The 24,222-nt window shown below is 46.5% G+C and overlaps 8 protein-coding genes and 1 non-coding gene across 9 annotated transcripts, besides 5 other annotated features; 4 read left to right on the plus strand and 5 right to left on the minus strand.

The window, feature by feature from the left end:
- Window positions 1-103: 103 nt before the first annotated feature.
- TSTA_020230 (putative replication factor-a protein) lies at window positions 104-1,306 on the plus strand (the record flags this gene model as incomplete). The annotated part of the gene is made up of 3 exons (XM_002484154.1): window positions 104-203; window positions 250-353; window positions 415-1,306. 3 exons carry the CDS (start codon window positions 104-106, stop codon window positions 1,171-1,173), a joined length of 963 nt encoding a protein of 320 aa, XP_002484199.1. The 3' UTR covers window positions 1,174-1,306.
- A 68-nt stretch (window positions 1,307-1,374) lies between these two features.
- On the minus strand, window positions 1,375-3,417 carry TSTA_020240 (MATE efflux family protein subfamily, putative; the record flags this gene model as incomplete). Its single annotated transcript, XM_002484155.1, has 2 exons — window positions 1,375-2,988; window positions 3,010-3,417. 2 exons carry the CDS (start codon window positions 3,415-3,417, stop codon window positions 1,483-1,485), a joined length of 1,914 nt encoding a protein of 637 aa, XP_002484200.1. The 3' UTR covers window positions 1,375-1,482.
- A 498-nt stretch (window positions 3,418-3,915) lies between these two features.
- On the plus strand, window positions 3,916-4,855 carry TSTA_020250 (uncharacterized protein; the record flags this gene model as incomplete). The annotated part of the gene is made up of 3 exons (XM_002484156.1): window positions 3,916-3,972; window positions 4,043-4,261; window positions 4,432-4,855. Exons 2-3 carry the CDS (start codon window positions 4,188-4,190, stop codon window positions 4,853-4,855), a joined length of 498 nt encoding a protein of 165 aa, XP_002484201.1. The 5' UTR covers window positions 3,916-3,972; window positions 4,043-4,187.
- TSTA_020260 (C6 transcription factor, putative) lies at window positions 4,552-7,441 on the minus strand. The gene is made up of 2 exons (XM_002484157.1): window positions 6,711-7,441; window positions 4,552-6,654 (listed from the first exon to the last, which is right to left on the minus strand). The coding sequence occupies exons 1-2, from the start codon at window positions 7,350-7,352 to the stop codon at window positions 5,536-5,538; spliced, it is 1,761 nt and encodes a 586-aa protein (XP_002484202.1). The 5' UTR covers window positions 7,353-7,441; the 3' UTR covers window positions 4,552-5,535.
- Window positions 5,647-5,698: a microsatellite.
- Window positions 5,849-5,910: a microsatellite.
- Window positions 7,442-14,496: 7,055 nt separating the features above from the next.
- On the minus strand, window positions 14,497-16,672 carry TSTA_020270 (amino acid permease, putative; the record flags this gene model as incomplete). Its single annotated transcript, XM_002484158.1, has 6 exons — window positions 16,089-16,672; window positions 15,828-16,029; window positions 15,726-15,767; window positions 15,525-15,673; window positions 15,007-15,471; window positions 14,497-14,950 (listed from the first exon to the last, which is right to left on the minus strand). The coding sequence occupies exons 1-6, from the start codon at window positions 16,451-16,453 to the stop codon at window positions 14,497-14,499; spliced, it is 1,677 nt and encodes a 558-aa protein (XP_002484203.1). The 5' UTR covers window positions 16,454-16,672.
- A 205-nt stretch (window positions 16,673-16,877) lies between these two features.
- TSTA_020280 (DEAD box RNA helicase (Hca4), putative) lies at window positions 16,878-19,422 on the minus strand (the record flags this gene model as incomplete). Its single annotated transcript, XM_002484159.1, has 1 exon — window positions 16,878-19,422. The coding sequence occupies one exon, from the start codon at window positions 19,420-19,422 to the stop codon at window positions 16,969-16,971; it is 2,454 nt and encodes an 817-aa protein (XP_002484204.1). The 3' UTR covers window positions 16,878-16,968.
- A 138-nt stretch (window positions 19,423-19,560) lies between these two features.
- TSTA_020290 (DnaJ domain protein) lies at window positions 19,561-20,572 on the plus strand. The gene is made up of 3 exons (XM_002484160.1): window positions 19,561-19,703; window positions 19,766-19,809; window positions 19,871-20,572. Exons 1-3 carry the CDS (start codon window positions 19,641-19,643, stop codon window positions 20,403-20,405), a joined length of 642 nt encoding a protein of 213 aa, XP_002484205.1. The 5' UTR covers window positions 19,561-19,640; the 3' UTR covers window positions 20,406-20,572.
- Window positions 20,175-20,394: a sequence feature (GA-rich).
- Window positions 20,573-20,692: 120 nt separating the features above from the next.
- On the plus strand, window positions 20,693-20,774 carry TSTA_020300. Its single transcript has one exon. It is a non-coding gene; the product is annotated as a tRNA-Lys (tRNA).
- A 112-nt stretch (window positions 20,775-20,886) lies between these two features.
- Window positions 20,887-20,910: a sequence feature (AT_rich).
- Window positions 20,911-21,428: 518 nt separating this feature from the next.
- TSTA_020310 (RNA binding protein MSSP-2, putative) lies at window positions 21,429-23,960 on the minus strand. Its single transcript, XM_002484161.1, has 8 exons — window positions 23,728-23,960; window positions 23,546-23,606; window positions 22,728-23,499; window positions 22,587-22,677; window positions 22,448-22,537; window positions 22,287-22,381; window positions 21,930-22,235; window positions 21,429-21,876 (listed from the first exon to the last, which is right to left on the minus strand). Exons 1-8 carry the CDS (start codon window positions 23,737-23,739, stop codon window positions 21,570-21,572), a joined length of 1,734 nt encoding a protein of 577 aa, XP_002484206.1. The 5' UTR covers window positions 23,740-23,960; the 3' UTR covers window positions 21,429-21,569.
- Window positions 23,961-23,963: 3 nt separating this feature from the next.
- Window positions 23,964-24,006: a sequence feature (A-rich).
- Window positions 24,007-24,222: the final 216 nt, after the last annotated feature.

The following is a 24,222-nucleotide window of genomic DNA, read 5'->3' on the forward strand; positions in this document are numbered from 1 at the left end:
AGAAAAATTGATTGATATCCGCAGGCGGTGAGGAAGATCATCAGTATTGCCGCTTGTCACCGCCCTGGGACCGTCCGCGACGCGTGACACGTCCCACCCCGCGATGTCGCCCAAAACAGACATATGGAAAAATCAACACTTGAGACTTTTCATCCAACATCATTGTCAGCGCACTAGAATTGAGAGTCTTGATCTTGAAATGGGTATGTTTGCTTTTGGTCTACTGTGATCTCATACTAACAGATATAGATGGTGGCTACGGAAACTACTCTACCACCTCATATGGCGGGCAAGGTGGTATGGGAGGAGGAGGCTTTATGCCTGGTGAGATGAACAGTCCTGCCGGTGGAAGGGTACGCTTCATATCTCTTATCGACCATACAATCTTCAACAATCCATTAACTAGAGCTCTAGCAAGGCGAGAACCCAACCCTCAGACCGGTGACCATCAAACAAATCATCGACGCAACCCAAACACACCCAGAAGCACCCTTCCAAATCGACGGTGCAGACATAGGATCCGTCTTCTGTATCGGCCAAGTTCGTAACATCTCCACACAAAGCACAAACATAACCTACAAACTTGACGACGGCACCGGCGAAATCGAAGCTAAGCAATGGGTTGACTCGACCACGGCGCGTATAGAAGACGATATGGACGTGGACGGCAAGGGAGTCAAACACAGTACGCGCAAAAAGGTGGAATTGAATGGCTTTGTGAAGGTCTTTGGCAAACTCAAGGTGTTCGGGAATAAGAGGTTCCTCGGAGCGCATAATGTGCGACCCGTTTCGGACGTGAATGAGATACATGTACATTTTTTAGAAGCCACGGCTGTGCATTTATTCTTCAAACATGGCCCTCCTCCAAGTCAGGGCGGTAATAGTGGCGGAGCCGGTGCCGCCGGTGCCTATGGTGCTGATGCTGGTGGCATGAAAGGCGGAGATGATTACAGCGGTGGTCGACCGCTTCCACCCATGTCGGCATCGGCGCGACGAGTGTATAACTTGCTTAGAAACGAACCGCAGAGCAATGAAGGTCTTCATATGCAGAATATCTCTGCGAAGTTGGGCTTACCGTCAACAGAGGTCCAGAAAGCGGGCGATGAGTTGTTATCAGCGGGGTTGATCTTTTCGACAATGGATGAATTCACATGGGCTATTTTGGAGTTTTAACATTAGCTTTTATGCCTGTCTTTCTAATCTATGTTTTCGGGGTTCAATTTAGGTGGGATCAAAGCTAGAGGTATTGTGATCTACCGGCGCTTGTATGCTGCTACTGTTGATGATGATGATACTCGATTTGTAATGATAACCCGTCAGAATAAAAAGGTATGTAGAGGATTCGATGGTCTACAATCTGAGTGCATCGTTGTTCACTAAGTAGTGTGAGATTTTTCCTATATGACTAAGTCTATATACATTTTTACTAGACTAACAAAGTGACAAAATCGATCGTCGTCCTCGAATATCAGACGGTTGAGATCAAGCAACATCATTTCTCTTTCTTGCTTCCTCCACACTTCTCTCCCAGCTCGTCTTTCTGAGAAAGATGATCTCAATGAAGAAAACCAATCCCAATGCAATCGCAACGCCTGTCCATAGACCTGAAATGCCCCATCCCAACCCAAAAGCTGTCCCCATACTGATTGGCATCGCCACTACATAATAACAAAAAACCTGCACGTATCCACCAATCTCTTGTCGACCCAGTCCTCGGAGGATACCATTACAATTTGCTGCTAGCGCGTCAAAGAGTTGAAAAGCCGCGCAGATGGGTAAGATGGCAGCAACCATCTCGATGACTTCCTCATCTGAGGTAAATAGACCAGCCAGTGAGTATCGTAGTAATGATAGAATTAACATGTTGAGGAGTCCGACAATCACGGCACCGGTTAAAGCGACTCTGGCTGCTGTGCGCGCGGCGTCGACCAAGGTAGCACCGATGAGGTTTGCAACACGTGTGCTACCTGCAATTGCCACAGGGAACGGGATTTGAAAGGTGATACTGCTGATTGTACTGAGAATAGACTGTGCAGCAAGAGCCTCCGTTCCGAGATAAGAAGACACCAATGTGAGAACCTCGAAAGCGAGACATTCAGCCTCAACCATGATCAGGCCCGGTAAAGCGAGACGGATCATAGGACCCCAGTTTTGGAATGCTCTCCATGTGAATCCGTTCCAACATTCGCGACCACCGACGAAGTATACATATAAAAATAGAAAGAGGGGGAGAAGGTTTTCCGTAATCGCTACGGCGATTGGTGCTCCGATGAAACCCATCTCGAGCTTCCAGACGAAGAACCAGTTCATGAATGCATTCAATGGTGCACAGATCAGGAGGACGTACAAGGATGCTGTAAATATGCCTTGCGCCTGAACGAATCGTTTCCCGCTTTCGAAGCAGGCATACCCTGGTGCTCCTAGAATCACAACCTTGAGATACTGTCCGGCAAGAAGTGCGACTTCGGTCTCTGGAATGATTGCGACCAAGATTTTATCCGCAAGAAGCCAAATGATGGCAATTGGGATCGTGACTACCCACAGAAAGAACACCATTCGTTGCATTTGGAGTCCAACGAGTTTCTTTCTTCCTGATCCATACGCCTGGGCGCAAAGAGTATCTAAACTGGTAGCAAGGCCTTGATAGACAGCTGATCCAGTGATGCTAACGGTCATACTTGCCAGGCTTACCGCCCCTAGTTCTACAGTTCCTAAGTGGCCCACTGTGAAAATGGATGCTACAGTCAAGGAATACTGAAGAAGGAAAGTGACAATCAGTGGCAGAGAATATTGCCCAATCACTCGAGCTTCTCGCCTCCATGTCGATTGGATTAAGCCGGCTGTGACTGCCTCCTCCCATTTGCGGTCGATCTCGTTATTGACGAGGGGAGCTTGGTCCCCCAGTAAGGCTGACGTCTCCGTTGGAGCTGTGATAGGCGCATGAGGGTCTTGTTGATTTTGACCAGGAGATGGTAGCCTGGCACTCAGCTGTTTGGTCAAATTGCTTACAGCATTTCGTTTCGATGAATCCGGCTCAATAACACGGTTGTCGCTAAGTAGATCTATTTCTTCCGTATAGGCACGCTCCAATTCCTCTATAGTCAAATACTGCTCTTGGCTATGATGCGGCACGACAGTTCCGCGCGACCCGGCCGTGAAATAGGACGGACGCCGATAAGAACCAGCCAGAGAATGAGGTGTAGTGCCTAAGACATTGGTCGCTGAACGCACCAGTCCGTTAAAGTCGTTATCATTGTCGTCGTCATCGTCGTTACCCTGATTCACTCTATTATCGGAATTATAAGAAGCAATATCTCGAGCAATCACAGTCTGAGCCGTTGAAGCGCCGGACGTCAACGATTGGCTGTCCTGATCAGTACGGGCGATCGCCAGCGGAGAAGAGTTGTTCAATGCCATTTATACTCAGGGATGTAACAGTATATCAGAAATATTGACCGGGATGACACTGCCAGCAGGCATCAAGAACAGAAGAAAATTGAAGCGAACGATCAAGAAGACTCCGCAATAAATTCGATTGGATTAGTCAAGATAGTGAGTCAGTCAGGGCTTATCGGTCCCTAGCTTCGTCGAAACTTGACAAAGTCAGCATTGCAGATGTCTCAGTCAACTCCGCACTTCCATAGAACGGCAAATCACGCAATTAAGAAGCTTCGAGTATATGTAAGATAAAGGTTGAACGAACATGTATGTAGGAATGAATAAAAGGAAAATAGAAGCAAAGGTCCTGGAAGACGAGGAAAAGAGAAGTTAGGCCCCGCAACTGAATAAGGTAAGTCCTTGCGATTGACCAATCATATTTGCTGGTTTACAGTATGCCCACTCTGATTGGCCAGATGCTATGATCTGTAGATTGCATCCATCTTATCTCCTTCGCGATTGCACGATTAGCAGACTGCGCGATTGAGAAATGAATATGAATGGAGCTCACAGAGCATGCTAGTCAAGCTATCAGTAAGTCAGTCAAGAACTCTACCGCAAATAACGAACCAATCAGTCAATCATTTATTCACATCCGTAATAGGACTAGCTCAACGGCTTCTCCTCCACATCCCATGATCATCAGTCGACGACTCAAGCTCAACCTCCACTTTTACCATAACTACCCCGGTCAATAATTTGAAGATACCGTGATATGGTACAGTGCTCCTCCGATTGAGGACGAAGATATGGACACTATTCGCCCACGCAAGTTCAACCCGCTCATCAATCCGGTAAATGCAAGGCCGGTTATTGTTGAAAAGTATGCCAGCTCCGACGGCCTCTTCCATGATACTCCCCTCACATGTATTCTCCTCAGTCTTGAAGTAGCGTAGCAGTGTCGATGAGTCAGACCGGCACGTATACTAGGCACTACATCCATGACTCTCAGACTTCCAAGACCCGAACTAACATAGAAACAAAAACAAACAGCGAAGCCTCATCCACAAACCACATATTCCTCGCTCGCCCATTACTAGGACCTCTCCTCTTCGAAAACACAGCATCAGATGCACGCGACCACTGCGCCAATGAACGCACATTCCTCTCCTGGATCCGACTCGCCATATACCTGGCCATAGTCTCCTCGGCAATCCTGATATCATTCCATTTCTCCTCGCAGCCCACTCATATCGAGCGCGTGATCGCTCTACCCATGGGCATTGTATTTTGGTGTATGAGTCTTGCCTGTCTTGCTAGTGGGTTTTCGCTATATGTCATCACCGTGACAAAGTATAGTCGGAGAGCGGCGTTGGTGCAGAGTGGGTGGAAGACGCAGGCGGTGATTACGCTTATGGCGACGGTTATTGTTGGGTGTTGTATTCTGTTTTTGGTTACACAGTCTAGCAAGGTTTGATTACATTGGTTTTTATTTCTTTTGTCCGAATACATCAGTGTATATTACTCTATCATACTAGCATATTTGTCATGTGCTCTTGTGTTTTACATTTGTCTTCACCGAAATCGAGGACGAGTGCATATCATTGATACACGGCATGTCTAAACAATTCCAACCTTGCAAGTAAAGCAGACTCTTATAATATCCTCAAACAGGCAGAAAATTATGGAAAGAAGAGAAAGTGAGAATTGGGGGAATCACTATGCTATATAAAAGAAGATAACAGAAGCCCCTTGAATGTGTACAATGAGTAAACAGTATAATGCAACAGTACGGTGTCTTTTCACTCTAACAAGTTGTAAACAAAAGAAAAAAAAGCAGACGAATGAGAAGTCTATCTGATGAGTTGAAGATCAAGACAAGACAAGAAATGAAAAGAATGGGAAGCAATCTGTCTTCTAGCGGTAAGAAAATAAATACCGAAAAAAAGATGCAGACGGAATTAGTATGTATTTATTAACTGCAAGCTTACCCTTCAAGGGCAGCAATTGCATGTGCAAGTCTCCAATTTGGACATTCTAATCTCACTCCGGAGTTCCGGCTCCATGATATCAGGTGAGTAAGTGGCCATGTAAATAGGTATTATGTATAAACATTAAGGATTAGAGGTATTGACTTTGATAGAAATTCGTCACCGGCTAATCATTCACGATGTCGTCCACGGCCATTCGTCGTCGTTTTGATGGCTGGGGGTTCTCTTCGTTGTCGTTAGCCGTACTCTTTCGTCGCCGTTCAGTATAGACTGGCGAAGTAGTGGTGGTAGTGGTGGTGGTTGTTGTAGTAGTCGGAGTAATAGTACTATGCGGCCGTTGACTTGGATAGGGTTGATGTGGTGGGCTTCTTTCATGTTCTCCAGCTGTTGCACCGGGATACGGTGATCGAAGCTCAAACATGGAGGGTGGAGATTCCTGAGGACGGACAAATTGATGCGACGAGGATGAATGGGGTTCATGTTGTTGTTGTTGTTGTTGTTGTTGTTGTTGTTGTTGTTGTTGTTGTTGCTGCTGCTGCTGAGGACTGCTCAGAGTCTGGTATGCGAATACATTAGGATATGAATCACTTCGCCGATGTGAATGGGTCGAGATATGATGAGTCGCAAACGTAGAAGGAAGAATAGGTGGTAGACGAACACCGGGCTCGGTGTAGGGTTCTCGAAACCCTAATGGTGAAGGACCTGAGGGAGCCACATCTAACCCACGACTAGGGGTCTGCGGGCTTATGCGTGATTGCAATCCCGGTTGGAAATGTTGTTGATACTGCTGAGGCGACACTGTCGGCGTTGTAGTGGTTGGTGGCCGATCATTATAGCTCATCCCCGTAGGCATTTCTGAAACCCTCGTAGGCGGCGGAAAAGCCGCCATATGATAAGATGTGAAAGGATTATTATGTGCATAGTTGACAGAAGACATCGGTAAAGGACCTGAGGATGAGACAGGTCTCTGACTGTGGCCGGTTGAAAGCATTTGAGGAGACGTGAACGGCTGCCATCTTCCTGAAGGCGCAGTTAGTAGGCTGACATTGCTATCTAATCCTGCTGATCCAGGTTCCAATGGCCGTGAGTAGTACAGGTCGGTCATTGGTCGGATTTCTCGTGAAGACGTCTTCGTGTGGCTCGGTACACGTACACTCCCAGCTATCTGGTATTGTTCTCTCGGTGTCACTGAGCTGCCTAGGGAAGGCACTCCTCTTAAGGGCGTTTCTTCGGCCTTGAGAGGCGGGCGTCCTCTTTTCTTGTGCGTGACATCCACACATGTCGCCTGTAAGGTGGTTAGTACAATGACTCCTTCTCTTTTCACTTTCCACATAGGCTTACCGCCTTCCCTGACAAGACACATCGCCTGCATGGTCTGGCAGAGTCACAACCCAGATGCTTTTTCTTACAATTCACACAGGCAGAAGCAACGTGCGCCTTAGCACGTCTCGTAGATTTCGGCGGTAAAGATCGTATGGCAGTCGAGGTTGGCACGCCGTGAAGTCCGAGCTGGGGAGACCCTGATATAACCTGCGATAATGACACTGTAGAACCAATGCTAGGCAACTGCGCAGTAGTATTAACCAGCAATTCTTCAGTAGACAGAAACCGTGATGGTTGTTGTTGAGTAGTCCCACCACCGGGTCCTTCCACAGGAATCAGTGTCGGTAACCTCGGCGGTAGAGTTGGGAGAGTAGTTGGATCTGCCGAACCTAGGTTTTCTGCCTCTTCCACTGCCTCCTGTTGCTCTCTTTGCGTTGTAGCGGTGATGGTATCTGCACTTTGTGGTGCCTGGGTGCCCGTTGGCACAATGCCAGACATAGGGATAGCTGAATAAGATGCTCGAAGACTGGCCTTCGGTGCCGTAGTTGACGACGACGGAGGCCGCAAATGGGCAGAGAAACGGCCGGGATCAAAATCAAATATGTGCGGCCCAAAATGCGTCTTGGAAAACCACGGAGCTGGAAGAAGTAGAGATTGCATTGGAGTGATGCCGAATGGGGGTCTTCGCAGATGTGTTTCCCGAGTTTTCTTCTTTATGTTGATTGTTGTATAGCACGGCTATAACAACTCAGTAGGAAGTAGTGGCGGTGACATGAAGAGGAGTCGAGAAATCAAAAGTTGTAATATAACTTTGAACAAGGTACTTTTGAGCTTTTTGATAGGCTTGCGGGTTTGTATAGTCCAAAGCAACCCAATAGTCGGTCGACCACCAACCAGAAGAATTAATCTTTCGTTTCTTTTTTCTTTCTTTTTGTTCGCAATCCTCCTAGTTCTTCATTGACCTCTGCCGTTTTTGGCAATGAGTATATGTCGGTAACTTACCGTGCGAATCTTGGTTCTGCAGAAAGATGCGCTGAAAGCTCCGATATCAGAGTGTTGGCCCTGCAACCAAAGCGTGAGTCGGCGAGGGGTATTCAGTGTTTTATCAGATAAGGAAATATGAAATAGAGCTGTCAATCTGCTATGCAATATGTAAATCCTTTTCTCTTTCCCTTTCCTTCTGTTTCACCTATCTTCAGACCGAGATCCAGTGCATTGTTAACGTGGTGGGAAGATCGACGAAGCGTCTGGGCAACTCGAGTCTAATGAATGACACGTCGCAGACCTCACCCAAGGAGGTGGTGATGGAATGGGGAAAAGGGTCTAACGTATCGAGATCTAACTCTGGCCCATCACACGGCGGCCTCGAGACTCAAAACGTCGTAGTATGTAGTAGTACTTACTACGTACATACATACTTATGGAGTCGAGAAGGAAGATATGTGGATCACTGGGGCGCCGCCGGCATCTAATAATCAGTAACGGAAGCATGCCCACAGGTTATTTTTTTAGGAACTCATGACACGAGTTATGTACGAGGGAACGATTTGAGCAATGCCCGGGATCTGCAAAGTTTAGAACTGATCAGTGCTAGCTAGTGATCCCCCTTCTCCTGCAGGTCATGACAATTTGTCTGGGAAAACTCTTGTAAGGCCCATATCCCGGGAAAGGGAAGACACACCTTTACAAGCAAGACCTAAGGCCTGCGGCTATTGAATATTTTTTGCTCTAAACTATTCACCGTGCTTCTTTCTGTGTTGTGGTTAGTAGTTACATGAGTTGAGCGACTGGTCAGTGCACATCATCGCATTTCTACCTATCATATGGTTCATTTCAATCTGTGTTCTCTCCTTGTCTTTGGGCTCTACTCTTTTTCCCGATCTTCATAACGGACAGATCCACTCCTTAGTCAGTTGAATAGCGCGCTACGTACTTTGTAAACTTTGGGTGTAGTGACGTGAAGAATGGAATCAGCTTGCTTTGCCATGTTTGGGTCGTCCTAATCTCGAGTCTCCCTTAGCTTGTTCATATGATATATGAGAGAGGGGTGGCTCGTGATTTGACGGGGCTATTGTTTGGAGAATTTGACTACATAAGTCTCCGTATGTAGTTAATAGTTAATCCAATAAAACTAATTGGGAAACATGTACAAGAAAATACCTGTAAATTCTGCGTCCAATTGGTCCAAGTTTAGTGTCCTCTAATTTCAATCTTGTCCTGTTGGGGATGTGGTCTGCAGTCTGGCTTGCAGTAGCTGAACGCTCACCAAGGTGACAGAAGGGCCACCGTTGTCAACGAAAAGCTGTTAAGCAGGGTCAATAGACCCAGAACACGCCGGAAGGAGTTAGATTAGTTTAGTCAATGACCGAAAGAGGTATGTAGTGCACGGCCCATAGACATGGGTTTGATTTCTTGACGGCTGGATGGTGGACACGCTTGTGGAGAGATGCGAACTCTTGAACACTGAACAGGAGTTCAACTAGAGAGACCTAGTACTAGAGGCTAGGCTAATGACTAGTCTGGTCGTTAGTGCGGTTTTAGTGAGGAACTGATTCAATTGAACGCAATGGAGAGCTGTCTTGAATTTTGGCGCCTCCTAAAAAATGCGCTACTAAGTCAATCGGAGAACCCCTCATGGCCACCGGAATATTTTCCAACGTACGATGTACTTGACTGAGCATGCTCTAAGTCTAAGAGTGAGAGGTACTGAAAACATGTGTATGTGTTAAGTTAATGTTAGCGTACGAAGCCCTGCGGATCGACGGTATCGTTCCTCTGGATTTCCGCCGGGCATCAATAGTCCCCTAATAGTCCTCCAATTGTCATCTAAGGAGAAAAAAATTGAGTTTCGATTCCCGATCGAGTATCAGAAGGACAAGGGAAAGTGGAAGATAAAATAAGGCGAAGGAATGGGAATGTTGGTTTGTAAATCGTGGTACAGTACATGCCCCATGCCAAGTAATGCTCCGGCCATCTTCCCGCAGCTGACAATACGTGTCTGGTATGTGAGTGAATGCTGTCACTGGCATTCCTGGTTTCGATGCTCGGTCAATGAAATCAGATGTACCGGATTCATGAAACCATATTGGCATGTACATACCATACGGAGAAATGGAATCAGCATGGCGCCCATGGTCGCGGACCGCATCTCCACAATTCCTTAATCCTTGATCCTTGAAATCTGAGCGATCTAACAAGGCACGCAAGCTAATGAACGTCCCAATACAATAGTCTTCTTGGGATTGTCATACTGTGCGACTGTTGGAATCTGTCCGCCAAGAGAACTTCTGCCTTGTCCATAATCCATATTGGGCAGATACTTGAATCTCAATCCTCACGAGTCACGAATAGTTTCCCGGCGCTTTGGTAAAGGTCCATTGAAAAGGTTTAATATTTCACCGGCTCCAGAGAGAGTTTGACTACGGAGTAATAGTTTGTTGCGCGGTTGATTAGGTTGAATATTCCGAACATCCGTCAATCCTCCTCATTTATCCGGCTACTTTACCTCCGAACGTTGCCCTGCAATAGTCCGTTTTTCTTCCGATGGTGCCAAGTAAAATTGATAAGGCGACGAGCATGTCTAGTAATCCATCTTTCCAAATAAACGTCCACCTAAGCACATCCATATGTTATTCACCTTTCCGGGCCAATGTCGCTTCGTAAAGTTCGTATACAAAACGAGCGCCATCTCATCTAAGAGACCCCACATCTTGTCATAACAGTACGAGGAGTAATTCACTCGGATATTCTGGTTCTCTCCTTTTTTTCTTGCCTTTGCCTTTAAGACACTCGGGGGGGTCTCCAACAATAATTTTTCTGGCCAAGAGCACCACCCCCTGACCAGCAGTATACGGCGCACTCTGTTTCAAGATTGAAGTTCTGACCAGGGTAAAAGCCTTGTATGTGGACTCGTGGAGGGGGTGAGAGTAAGCTGCATTTTCAGCCAGACTTCAACAGAGTCAGGCCGGTTTGGGTTAGAAGTCAAATGACTTCTCAATTCTGCGTCCCATAATCGACCAGACACGAATTTCCCCCACTGTAGAGCGTTCCTGTCAGAACAGATGAGGTCTTGGCTTGACGATCGTCGGATCAGCATTAGAAATTCTGTATTGGGAGTATCGCGATTTTTTTTGGTGAGTCAGACTTTACTGTACTTAGTAAGTACTAAGCACAGCATCAGACCTAAACACTAGGCAAAAGCAATATGAGGCGGATCCCCAGACCGAGGTCACCGAGCAGTTGGAACATCAACGAGGATTGGGTAATAAATGCGTACTAGTTCTGTGGTCAACCCATCCTTATGCGTGACCGAAGCAGCTAGATGATTTACTTTGCAGGACTCCACCCATTAACACAGATGCCCTGTTCGCCCAGCACCATTATCTTTGAACTCGTCGAAAATATAACGTATGATAGACTTTGCCCGATATGGAGACTTATGGAGGTCATAATGTACCCGTCTTATGCTTGGATCACTGCCACGTTCTGTCATTGCGCAAGGAGTTGTGTCATCTATGGCGCTAAAGATAGGAGGATTTCCGAGTCTCTGCGCCGTGAATAATTTCTGCACAGAGAGAGCGCACAAGCATTCTTTTTTCCGTGTGACTGAGCCGGCTATCAGCTCCGAGACGAAACATGTTTCGAGAATCGTATCACATGGCCTGAAAGTAAACAGGGGAGAACCTTGTATGGACAAGCCTGAGGACAGGCACAGCTTACACAGAAATTAATATTCCGAACATTAATGCTGGGGTGACATAACCCGGTGTTAAATTGAGCTCTTCCACGATGCTTATAGTAGTTAGTACTCGACGTGTGGGTCATAAATTTAAATTAAGCCTGAAAGCACCGTCAACCCACTGTGAAGGGGCTCAGGAAGCGTGGCGAACCATAACAGACCCAGTTAGAGGAACCTACTTACGTACAGTACTATAATATCAGCCCATAACACTGGGACCATCTGGATCGGGACTCGGAAGCATGAGACGGCGTCGCGATAGCAAGGGGTGTGATTGCCGCTGAATGGCAGTGAATAGTCGCCTGACACTGGAATAATTGAACAGTAAACAGCCACAGTTGATGACTGAATAAGACTAGTGGTTCCTAGAGCTGGTAGTGTGCACACGGAGTACAGCGTGCGTAACACAGCTTCATGCCTGAGTGCTACCCCTAAATAGACTAGATCCATGCTTGCGCTCTGTGGTCAACGAGACAGCGACGGTAGTAGACGAATGACTATTGAGTCTGTAAAGAGAAGAAGAGAGCAAAGAGTTCTAAAATGGATGAAGAGAGTTTTAAATACTAAGCTGGAGTTGTCTGAAGGAAGTCACGAGTTGATGAATCTACGGTAAGCCACGGCTCGTCCCTTCCGCCTTTCCCTTACTTTAACCTCAACCTCACACCTACAAACTATTTACTTCGAGGCAAATAATCGATATGACAAGTCCGGTGAGCGCTATGAAGTCATGCCAGAGCAACTTGAAGTCTATATTGTGGCTCCTCGAAGATAACTTAAAGAGGTCGCAAAAATGGATACTCGAACATTGGTCAACGACTTGCATAAAGCCCGAAATATAAGCCAATGAAGGGACAGAAAGGAAAGGAAAAAAGGAAAAAGAAATCAATGCTCTTAAAATGCTTGAGGCAGAGCTCGGTATTCCTGTCGCTGTTATTGGATCCTTAGCTGGTGAAAGGCACCTTGCGTCTAGACTGTGTCGAGGCTGCAGCATCCTACGCAGCGGTCAGATCAAATCGCTATGAAGTTCTGTTGCTGACGAGTATAATAGGCAACTGGCTAGTGTTAGGATGTTGCACAGAGCAAGTATTGTGCTACGCTATATGTGCTACGTGATGAGGACACTGCCCTGAGTTACTGTTAGGTATCTCTATTTTTCCTTTCCTTCTTCCTTGATTAGGTACAATGTTACCTATCTTCATCATTGTCCGATCACCTCGATCTCGAAATGCGGTTACGAGTGGCAATCAATGTAACTATGCAACTCGATATGCCGCTAACGATTTTCGTGTGGCCCAGATCTCGATGTGACGATGCTGGATGTTTCAAACCAAATACTATTGTTGCATCCGTAGTCCACCGGTGCTGCGTCTATACGAAGGTACATATGTTCTGCGGACGCCGGATAATTTGCATGATGTAGCGATGAAGTCCACATCCAACCATCCCGGTTTTGAGGAAATGCAAGATCACAGCCACTTGATTGTGTCGAGACTATGCTATTCTCTCCATTGTCGTAGTTTGGTACCAACGGCCTACAATGATCTGTTTCATACTACATCATCTTGAGCCCAAACAGGTTCCAAGGTTCAGATGCACCAACTCCTTTCTACCAACTGCTGATGTTATCTGAGACAGCTGCGCAAAGCATCCATGGCGACGTCTGATGTATATCTACCGTCAATGAATAACAAATTCCGCGGCTACCACACGGTCAATAATGCAAGAGTCCAATATATGATATGCAGAGACCGGAAAACCTGTACAAACAATACCATGATTCATGCGAGGGCTTCACTGTCAATGAGTTATAACATATATACGTGCAATGATGAGGTTAATCTCAACTTTAACCATAGACATACCAGATCCGAGGAAAAGGAAGACATCGGCTCAAGTCCAAGGTGTGACTTCCTTGCGGAGTAGTACGTATTATACTACCTCCAGCTGATCCAGATGGCCAATGCTGGTCGGATATCATAACGTGCGCTTATAGACGGCATCACCTGAACCATAACTGCTCTGACGACTTACAAGAGGACGTCAAAAAGTAGCATTTATCAGTTACAAGTTTCAGAGTTCGGATGACTAACCATCATGAAAAGGATCCCGACCCTATCGCGATTGATATGAAGACATGGTGCCACACTCGGCAGGCTGTATAACCCGTGAGATTCTTGCTTTGTAATTATCAATAGTTAGGGTGGATCTAAGGGTGGGAAGAAAGCATGTAACAGCATGCGGAAATATTATCATTACTCATGTACTCCCACCTTTCCACCCTCCACCCACCATTCATGTATGAGACGACCATTCCTCGGACAATATGTGTCATGTCCTGAGAAGATTCATTCGCACTGAAAGATGAACTCGTGTTCATCTCGGGATTCCTAATGCCTTGAAATCCATGCATTCTGCAGACGAGGATCCCCGGACTTCCGTCGAACCCTACATGTCATACCTACCTCCGTGAGTAACCCTCCGCAGTGATCGGCCATTTCATGTCTGCCCGACAATAAGGACTATGATGGTCCTTGTGACTCTTTGCGGAGAATTTGATTTTTTTCTTCTTTTTTTCATAGCAACCTCGGAATCCGGGGTGGGTTGTTCAAACGGTGCTTTACAAGAAGGGGGCGCGGGTGTCGTGCGACGATTCGATAAGTTATCCTAGTGAGAATAACATGGATCAACCCTCGGTAGCGAGATGCGGTTGTGCAACGCATGGCGTAAGCCATTATTTCTCGAGGTCAAACTATCCGGGAATCTTGGAGCCTGGCTCTTCTCAAGTCCAGATGCATTGCATTGATAGGGTGCATTGAGCATCCAGCGTTTTTATGCTTATGTAGATAAGGCAGTGCTATCAATCAATAAGCGAGAATCAGTCATATTGGAAATCAGACGCAAGTCGTAATACTTGCCTGGGTTTCTTCGAAATATGCGTTTAGACTACCCGTCAGTGATCTAATCAGGACATCGAAATTTTGAGACCTTGATCGTAGTAATACGCAGGGTGGCACTATTCTCGTGATGGTAAACAGCTTGTGTTATTAGAATGAATTAATAATAAACCTAAAAGAACAAATACGTAGCAATAGCCCCAAGTTTCTCCTTCCACGGCTGCCCACGCGCAAAAGGACTCCTCCTCGCAACCTCCAATACCTGCGTGCGCTCCTCAGCACTAAGTCCACCATCAAACCGATCAGAGACCAAATCCATCTCATCCAACCGCACAAACCTTGTGCGTTTGACAAGTTTCCAAAACAGAAACATGACAATCATAACGGGGATTTCAATGTAGTAACTGACAAAGTCGACGACAGCGAATTTCGGACTGAAAGATGACCAGCCCTGGACTAGGACAAGGACAATGTTCAGGATCATCGCGATGATGGGACCGTAAGGGTAGGTCCAGTTTTTGAAGGGGAGGAGATGCTCGAGACCTTGCCTTTTGACTGCGGCGCGGAAACGGAGGGATGCGAAACAGATTGCTATCCAGGATAGTTGATTGGAGACACCGACGATGCTATAAATTTGTTAATTCAGTCACCCTGATACCTATAGACTGCGGAATCAACTCACTTCTGTAACCAAGTCCACAACTGCCCTGCGCCAATGTAACTTGCGCCAAAGCAAAGTCCACTAATGACCGATGTCGCCAATACCGCAACCCATGGTACTCTTTGTCGGTTCAGTATACCAAAGAAAGCCGGGGCGTATCCATCAGTAGCCAAGGTGTAGAGTAGTCGCGAACCCGCGAAGAGGGCATGATTACTCGCCGAAATCACACTGGTCATTACGACCGCATTGATGAAACTACCGGCAACACTGCTTCCGGCCTGCTCAAAGACAATGGTGAATGGACTGGTATGGCTGTTCTTGGAGCTCAAACCGGGGTAATTGTATGGTACGTTAAGACCAATGATCAGGACAGCCAAGATATAAAAAAGTAGAATTCTCCAAAAGACATTGCGCACAACGCGAGGAAGGGTTTTGGCTGGATCTTTCGTTTCTCCTGCAGTGACTGCAATCGATTCAGTTCCTCCGCTGTATCCTAGTCAGCGCCGAGATCTCATGTATTCGATTTTGACAGAACTCACTAAGCAAATGAAGCAGTAACAAACACCGAGGCAAATCCTCCAATGCCATTGACGAAAGGAGCGTCGCCAATATGCCAGTTATGTCCGCCAATATAATGATGGCTGGTGTTTCCGCCGCAGTTGACGACAATACCGAGGATGATGAATATCTGAGAAATAATCAATGAGTTGCCATCACCCTATTGAGGAATATGAACGTACCACTATCGTGACGACTTTCAGGATACTGAGAATGTACTCCGCCTGCATTCGACACATATTAGCATTAGTCTGGAACTCTCCGGGACATTTAACTGAACATACTTCACCATATAGCCTCACGGATATGACATTGAGGCCAATGACCACAAACAGAAAGATCAAACTGATAGCCCAGCCAGGGAAATTATCCGTCCAATACTGCAACAGGAGCTGGAGCGCAATAAGATCAGATGCAGTCGATACCGCATCATTAAACCAGTAATTCCAAGTCAACGCAAACCCAAACGCATCGTCCACAAAGCGCCTATCAACAGTCAGAAAATTTCCCCTCATACAAGAATTACAATAATATCCCAATCTCACCCAGCAAAAGTACAAAACGACCCCGCAACAGGTATAAAAGCCGACATCTCCCCCAACGCCAACATAGTCACAAACACAATCCCGCCAACAATCGCATACGAAATCAGCATCGAGGCCGGACCACCTTTGGCCAGAGAGTTGCCCGTCCCTAGAAACAGGCCAGTTCCAATTGTGCCTCCGATAGCGATCATCTGTACTTGACGAGCGGACAGTTTCCGGCTTAATTTGTTGGCGACGATGATTGGAGGAGTATAGTCGTCTGCTCCATTGTTGTGCATGTGTGCGCCATCATCGGGGCCTGTCTCGTACCCCCTTGGGCGTTTCTCGATGTCGGTATTCATTTTGTGTTTAAGACTCTCAGTCATGACAGGTGCCACCAGAAGAGAAAATAAAAAGAGAACGAGGCTCGCCCATTTTGAAGGATTCCCCAGGTATGAAGCTAGTCTTTATATGGGAAAACATCATCGTTGCAGTGACATCGGCTGTTGAGGTTTTTTTTCTGTTTCTTTTCATACGTAAAAACTATTGCGTGCTTGGGGCGACAACCAACCAGCGGAGACGTCAACCACGCGGCTGTGGGCCAGCTGAATCTGTCAAAAACATCTTTTTCAAAGAGATGCTTCTTTCTTGATGCGATGGGATAATTAGGGAATGAAGATATTTGTTGACGGGTTTATATGAGATTGTGTTTAGTATGGCTGTGATTGCGACTGGATGGGACGAATAGAGGTGATCTACTAGTCCCGATACGGATGCAATATTTGAGATTGACATTGCTCACGATGAGATGAAGAATTAATTAGCGCCTGGGATGGTATTTTAGATATGTAGAAGAATAGACGATACGCCAAAATATACAGAATCATTAGAGTCAGTGTACTTATGCCAAAAGCCCAGTCGCCAATGCCTCCAGATCCTCCAACGTATTGACCTCAAGAGGCTCTTTGGCTGACGATTCGACCTTGTGAGATTTCTTAGATCGCTTACTCTGGCGAGGAGCATCCTCTTCCTCTTCAGGGACATGCTTCTTCCCTCTGCTTGCAGACACCTCCTCGTCACCGTCACTCCGATCCGACTGGAACGGATCAACAAATTCTTCCTCCCCAGCCAACACAGCAACACCATTTTCGCCCTCAGCCAACGCTCGCTCCTTCGCCTTGCGCTTCTCCTTCTTCTCCCGTTTCTTCTGTTTCTCAAGTTCCTTATCCTCAATATCGGCCACACGGTTCCTCTCTGCTTCTGTTTCCAGGAACTTGGCGCGTTGGGTTTGCGCATCTCCGTCGGCGCGGAATTTCCCTTCATCTTGTAGTTCGTATGCTTCATGCGGTACGCCGTCATCGTCGTAAATCAGTTTTGTGCTGTGGCCTTTATATTTGAGGAGCTTCTTCTTGGATTGAAGCAGTTTCTCGCGGCGCTTGGAGTCGATGATGAGTGGTTCGGCAGCGTCGGAGATCTTGACAACTTTGACTTTTTTTCCAAGTTTAGCTTTGTCGCCATCATTGAATGATTTCTGTTTATCGTGCGATGAACTGGAATCGTCTGAATCACTGTCACCGAGAGCATCGTCACCGGCAGCAAAGCGTCGTTTAACAGATAAGAACTCCTCATCCTCATCCGCGTCACCATTGATGCCATTACCCTGATCCACCATCGTACCATCGTCGTTGATAAGTTTCGAATAATGATCGGCCAACACATCCTGATTGCGTCGCTCAAACATACGATCATACTTCGTGCGAACACCATCCTTCTTTTTCGTCTTTTTCTCGCCTTCCTCCTGATCAGAGTCATCGCTCGACATGTACCGCAGCGCACGAGGCTGGTTCTTTTGTAATTTACTATCCTCGCCCTTGATGAACTTGATTCGCGGTGCACCGGGAAGACCAAGACTAGAAGCGAATGCGTCTAGTGCTAGATCCTTGACCTTGAAAACCTCCTTATCTTTCTGCACATGGATAGATTTCACATAAGAAATAAAAGCTTTCTGACCCAGATACTTGAGCTCCGGATCCTTGAAGCACATATTCTGCAACTGATCTTTGATGCTTTGCTGTTTCTTGGCTTTGACGTTGATCCGTTCGATGGGTACCTTTTTCTGCTCAAGACGCTTCAGCATCCCTTCCTCTTCGCTTGGGTCCAAGAAAAGAACTGCACGTCCATTCCTTTCGTAGCGGGCTGTCCTTCCCACTCGGTGAATATAGGTATCCGCATCCTCAGGACAGTCCAATTGAATAACCCAATCAACAGCGGGGAAATCCAATCCTCGAGCTGCAACATCCGTGGAAAATAAAACCGCATGCTTGGATTGAGCAAATCGGGTCGTAATATCGAGTCGTCCACCTTGCTTTTGACGTCCGTGGAGGTGTAGTAGTGGAATACCAGGCTGGAGATGTCGCAGCGATTCATAGACAAACCTAACCTGTTTTCCCGAAGACATAAAGACAATCGTTTTGGACTTGAGATTGCTTCTGATAAAGCTATACAGTGTGTCCAGCTTCTCCGGCAGCGGCGTGATAATATAATGTTGCTGAAGTGTTGACGGCGTTGCGCTAGCAGCAGTTTCATGCACCGCAACATACTCAGGATCCTGAAGACTCAACCGCGCAAGATCAGACACTTTCTTCGTCTGAGTTGCACTAAACAGCATCGTCTGGCGCGTCTTGGGTAAATGCTCAATGATCGCATCCACCGTCTGTTGAAATCCCATATCCATGATTCGATCTGCCTCATCGAGAACCAGCATCTGTAAGTTATACACGTCAAGTTCGGCCGTCTGATCCAGATGTTGAAGCATTCGACCCGGTGTACAGACGAGAATATTCATCCTCCCAAGACGTTCCTGCTCTTCCTTTAAACTTTTCCCTCCAATAACCAATCCTGCTGAAAATGTATGATATCGGCCGACTTTCCTCAATACCTCGAATATCTGAATCGCCAATTCCCGTGTGGGAGATAACACAATAGCGCCCAGTCCATCGTACTCTGTCCACTTCTTGCGATAAAGATTCTCCAAGACGGGGACCAGGAACGCCAATGTCTTGCCGCTACCGGTCTTCGCAGCGCCTAGAATATCTCGTCCTTTCAGCGCATATGGAATAGATCGAGACTGAATATCAGTTAATGACTTGAAATGTGAAGCAGTGAGACCTGACGACGTGGGATCTGAGAGCGGTAATTCGGAGAAGGATTCGAGTCGAATTTTTGGGTCGAGCTCTTCGACTCGTTGGATGATTGTCGATAATTCTGTCTCATTGCGTTTTCGTTTGAGTATCCGTGGATTTTCAATTGATTTCTTGGGCTTATTTGCATGCCTGGTATCTTTAGCCGGTGCCATGGTTGTGTGAATTGTGTTGATTGAAGTTGTCTTTAAACATCTTTTTCCGTTGCATGTTATTTTTTTCTAGGCGGGGCGCTTAGTCATCCGAGTATGGCTGATAAGCATTTGCGGAGAAAAAGGTCTTCTGTTTGGCTTATCGCGACCATCTTTCAGAGGACCCACGTCTTTTAGGAGCTCTTTCAACTACGATCCTACAGTCTACATATATAATAGAAATGGCCGACGATGAGTTGGCCGCGCTAAATGCTCTGGAAAAGGAAGCTTCAGAATTCAACAAGGTGTGACGTACCGCATGGTCCCCCCATAGATTTCGAATTGCGACTGACACACTCGACTCTAGGATGCAGAGATTGATCGAATCCGAAAAGCATTCCCATTAGATGCGTGAGTTACCTTCATCCTCGTTTCTCTTTTTTATTACCTCCATACTAAATTTATATATAAGATACGCCATCCTCGACCTCCAACCCGGCGTCCCTGACTCAGACATAAAACTCCAATACCGCAAAAAATCCCTCCTCATCCACCCCGACAAAACCCAGAACCCCCTCGCACCAGACGCCTTTGACCGTCTGAAAAAGGCACAAACCACTTTACTCGACGAAAAGGCTCGCGAACGACTAGATGAATGTATCGCCGATGCTCGACGATTGCTAATCCGCGAACATAAATATACACTTGATTCACCGGAACTGAAAACGGAGGAATTCAAGGTTGAGTGGCGCAAGAAGACGGTTGAGGTATTACTTGAGGATGAGGCGAGGAGGAGACGGCAGTTGAAAGCGAAGATGCAAGAAGAAGGTCGCGAGAAGCAGAAGGAGGAGGAAGAGATGGAGGCGAGGAAGAGGAAGAGAGAGGCTGATCAGGCTTGGGAGGCTACGCGAGATGAGAGAATAGGTAGTTGGAGAGATTGGCAGAAGGGGAAGCAGAAGGACAAGGAAGGTGGGAAGAAGAAGAAGAAAATGAAAGTCTTAGGATAGGCGTGGTCGATTTGACAACGACACGGCGTTCTGGTTGTATTGGTCATAAGGAGTAGCGTTGAGACTTTTTCTTCTTTTCCCCCCTATAAACTCATATGATGGGTCCTTTGAAATTTATTCCATGAATAAATCTCGATTTTATTTATTCTTTCGAGTACCCTACCATACCTAGGTATACATTCCAGGATTATTGCAACATCAACAGAAAAACGAATTATATCCACCACAACCAATGTAAGGAAATATATTTATATACCGAAAGAAATACTCCCCCTTCAACCAAGCATGCCCGGTTATTTCAATGGTAGAATGTCAGGCTTTTACACCATTGTCACCTGAAAGTTATGGGTTCGACCCCCATATCGGGCGTTTCTTTTTTCCTTTTTCTTTTTTCGGTACCCCTTTCCGCTAGCTTTACCGGGTATACTTTTTTTGCATTTCTTCCAAGTTCTGTCTGTATGAGAGTAAAAGGCATTCGTGGATATTATTATTATAAATAATATATCTCTCTTCTATAGTTAACCAGAGTTGGTCTGGCTGGTGCTTCGATCTGAATTTTTACAATGTTGGTGACCAGGAGGAGTACCAGTCTGATATATATTTGCGACAAATGTGAATAACCGTCCATATGCAGTTTTCTGCCCTAAAAGACATCGAGGTGCGACGCGAACCCTGGAACTTGCTGTATTACATATCAAGCATACGTGTAATCTGCGGTGTAATGGCTTACACTTGATTGATTATCTGTTAATTAATACCATACATCATATCATATCTGCTGATCTTCCCTTATCTCGTAACATATAAAAGCACTCTGGCAATATTATACCACCTGTAGTTGGATGAACCGTCAACACAACACACGCGAACACATCGAGAAGTCCTCGACTAAAGTAAGAAACAAAACGGTAAAGAAACCGAACAAATCGGTGCAAAACCGACGCAGACGAGATTCGTAAAACGACTCTCAGGGGTTGAACCACGGCCTGTTGGTATAGATATAATCGACGCAACAAGCTCGAATGACACAGAGCTGAACTGATGACAAATAAACGTCTACCTGGTAGAGTAAATGCAAGGATTGTATACCATGTTCGAACAATAATTGTTTTGATAGGTGCTGCGCAATACTGCACAGAGGAAAAAGACAGGGCACGTGCTCATCTAAGCCGCGGCAGACTTTGGCGACAATTTCTCAACGTTCTTTCGTGATGCCGCTGGGGAAACAGAGTTCGACTTCCGTAATGCAGGAGCCTTCTTGGTAGGAGTCTGAGGCACTGCCACGCTTACGGTAATTGTAGCTGCAGGCTTAGTAGGCGATATAATGTCTTTCTTCTCCGGCAGTGCACTAGGAGTAGCCGAAGTCTCTCGACCGCGGGAGTTTGCTGAACCGTTCTCGCCGTTTGTCAATGCACGGAACGGGTGAATCCCGTTCAATGCACGACGGATACCAGCGTTCTTCACAGGAATCCTGCTCAAAATGTTAGCTACTTCCTATTTGCTAAGTCAAAGATCAAGACTTACGAAGGCGAGATTGTCGTAGCAGGAGTCCATGCAGGGCCGACACCGACTGGAGACTGGAAGGATAGGGGCGAAGCATGTTCGTTTCCCAAGGTGCGTGAAGTCGCGGGAGAAGGTGTTGAGCCTTGAACGACCTCAACGGAATAATTGTACTCTCCAGCACGATAAGCACGACGTTCGTTGGATTGCTGCTTCAAAAGCTTCTGGGCCTTGGTATCAGCAAAGCGAAGAAGAAGTTTGTGTCCGTCTTTGCCAGCAACGTTATGGAACTCTTCAATCACACGCTCGGCAATGTCACGGGTCTCGAATCTGTAGATGGAGTTAGAATCACTCTATGGTAACCATTGCACAAGTAATTACCGAGCAAACCCAACTTCCTTGCTCACTCCTGTCTTCTCGTCACGACTGATCTTCTCAGATACCACGCGGTAGGGTTCAAAGTGGCGACGGAGGTCCTGAAGCATCTTGTTAGAATTGTGGACTATTTATGCCTCCCCGCCCCCCCCGCGGCAATAACTTACAGCTTCAGACCACTCAATTGGTACATTGGTGCAGTAAATGTTGGTGGAGCTTCTGTCTTCCAAATCCTTGAGGCGAGAGTTACGACTTTTCTACAATAGACATCAGTATGTAATCAAAGAACAGACGTACGATGCGTACCTGAGCAAACGAAGCTTGATAGCCGAGATAGTAGAATCCACGGATGCAATTCTCGCACGACTCAAAGTTAAAAAATTGGACGAATGCGAATCTGGTTTCGGGATCAGCGGACATAAATTGTGCAAGACGGAAGAGACACACCCTTTGCAGAGTCCCGTATCCAAATCCACAATTGCCTTGCATCGATCAATCTCTCCGAAACGAGAGGCATAGGCATGAAGCATCTCGTCAGTGGTCTCAGGAGGAAATCCACGGATGTAGACATTGGTAATACCCTCGCGGTTTTCAAGACATTTAGCAAGGGTCAAGTCAGACTGGTTAGTCCACATGGCAGGGATGGCTCGGGGGATTGGGGGATCCTGCTGGGTGAGCATTTCCAAATCCTGGACAATGTAACCATTTGGAGTCTTCATCATTTGGTATTGAAGACATGGTTGCTGAAGTTGGAGACCTTGCAACATTGGGTAAGGGGCAATCGGAGTGCGCTGATCCATCATTGAGCCATACGAATGGTAGCCGTTGCTCACTCCAGAGTACTCATTCAAGTGGTTCTTCTCTTCAAAGGACCAGGAACCAGCAGGGGTATGATTCAACCCGGAACCTTGAGCTCCCCATGGCATAGAGGGGAAGTTCACTGGAGTAATGGGTGCACCGCCAACGAAGCCAGGGTAATACACAGTTGGAGGGACAGGCATACCCGCCATAGACGGGCCGGGAGGAGTGACTTGACGTTGGCTGAAGTGGCCATTTGGATTCATCCCACCAACCATGATTGGAGCATTGTACATAGTATCCCTAGCAAGACTAGCAAAGTCGGAGTTGGGATGATGCAGAGATCCATTGGCTCCCTCGGCACCCTTGGGGCGAGTACGGATAGGTACGTTCAATTTTCCAGCTGGAGGAGCGTATTTGCCTGTGGATGTTAGCGATGCTTATGCAGCCAAGATTGGGATTCCTACCTGGGTCATAGATGGGCTCTTTCTTGATCTCGGGGGGTGCAACCACTGGAGTCATATTGATCTGGATGGCCATGTCAGCATGCGAATCCAGCAGTACAGTTATGAGCGAGTGGGTGTCGCCATTTTTCGACACGGCGAAGTCCAATAATATGAACAAGGTCACCCAAGGAACTGCTACCTACTTCTGATTTCATTGAACGATTGAACAAGAGAATAAGGAGAATGTAACACTCGGGTTCCTCAGCAGTATCAACGGACCCGACTGAATCAGATGATACCGAGATGAGAAGACTTCGAAGTGCACCAATAAGAAAAGGGGAGATAACAGAAAGAGTGTGAGTAGAATGACCAGGTGAATAAATGGACTTTGGATGAGAGACTGAAGCTGATTGTGATGTTAATGTGAAATTGATGTGATGAAATGAAAGGAGAAAAGAAGAAGATGAAAGAGAAGAACAGAATGAGGGGGACGATGAGAATACACGACAAAAGGAAGGAAGAAGTAAAACTTCCTCTTAAGGAAGGAAGGCACTCATGGTGACTACAAAGGAAGGTGCCTACCCTCTGTGTGAAGTGCTCGTTCATAAGTGCCTGTATGTTAGGGCAACCACAATATGTCGTCAACCAGGTAATAACAAGCCAATTGAAGGTACTGTGAGATGGCTGTCAAAAGTAAA

Source organism: Talaromyces stipitatus, genomic scaffold (genome assembly GCF_000003125.1).
Source record: "Talaromyces stipitatus ATCC 10500 scf_1105507295549 genomic scaffold, whole genome shotgun sequence".
Lineage (NCBI taxonomy): Eukaryota > Fungi > Ascomycota > Eurotiomycetes > Eurotiales > Trichocomaceae > Talaromyces > Talaromyces stipitatus.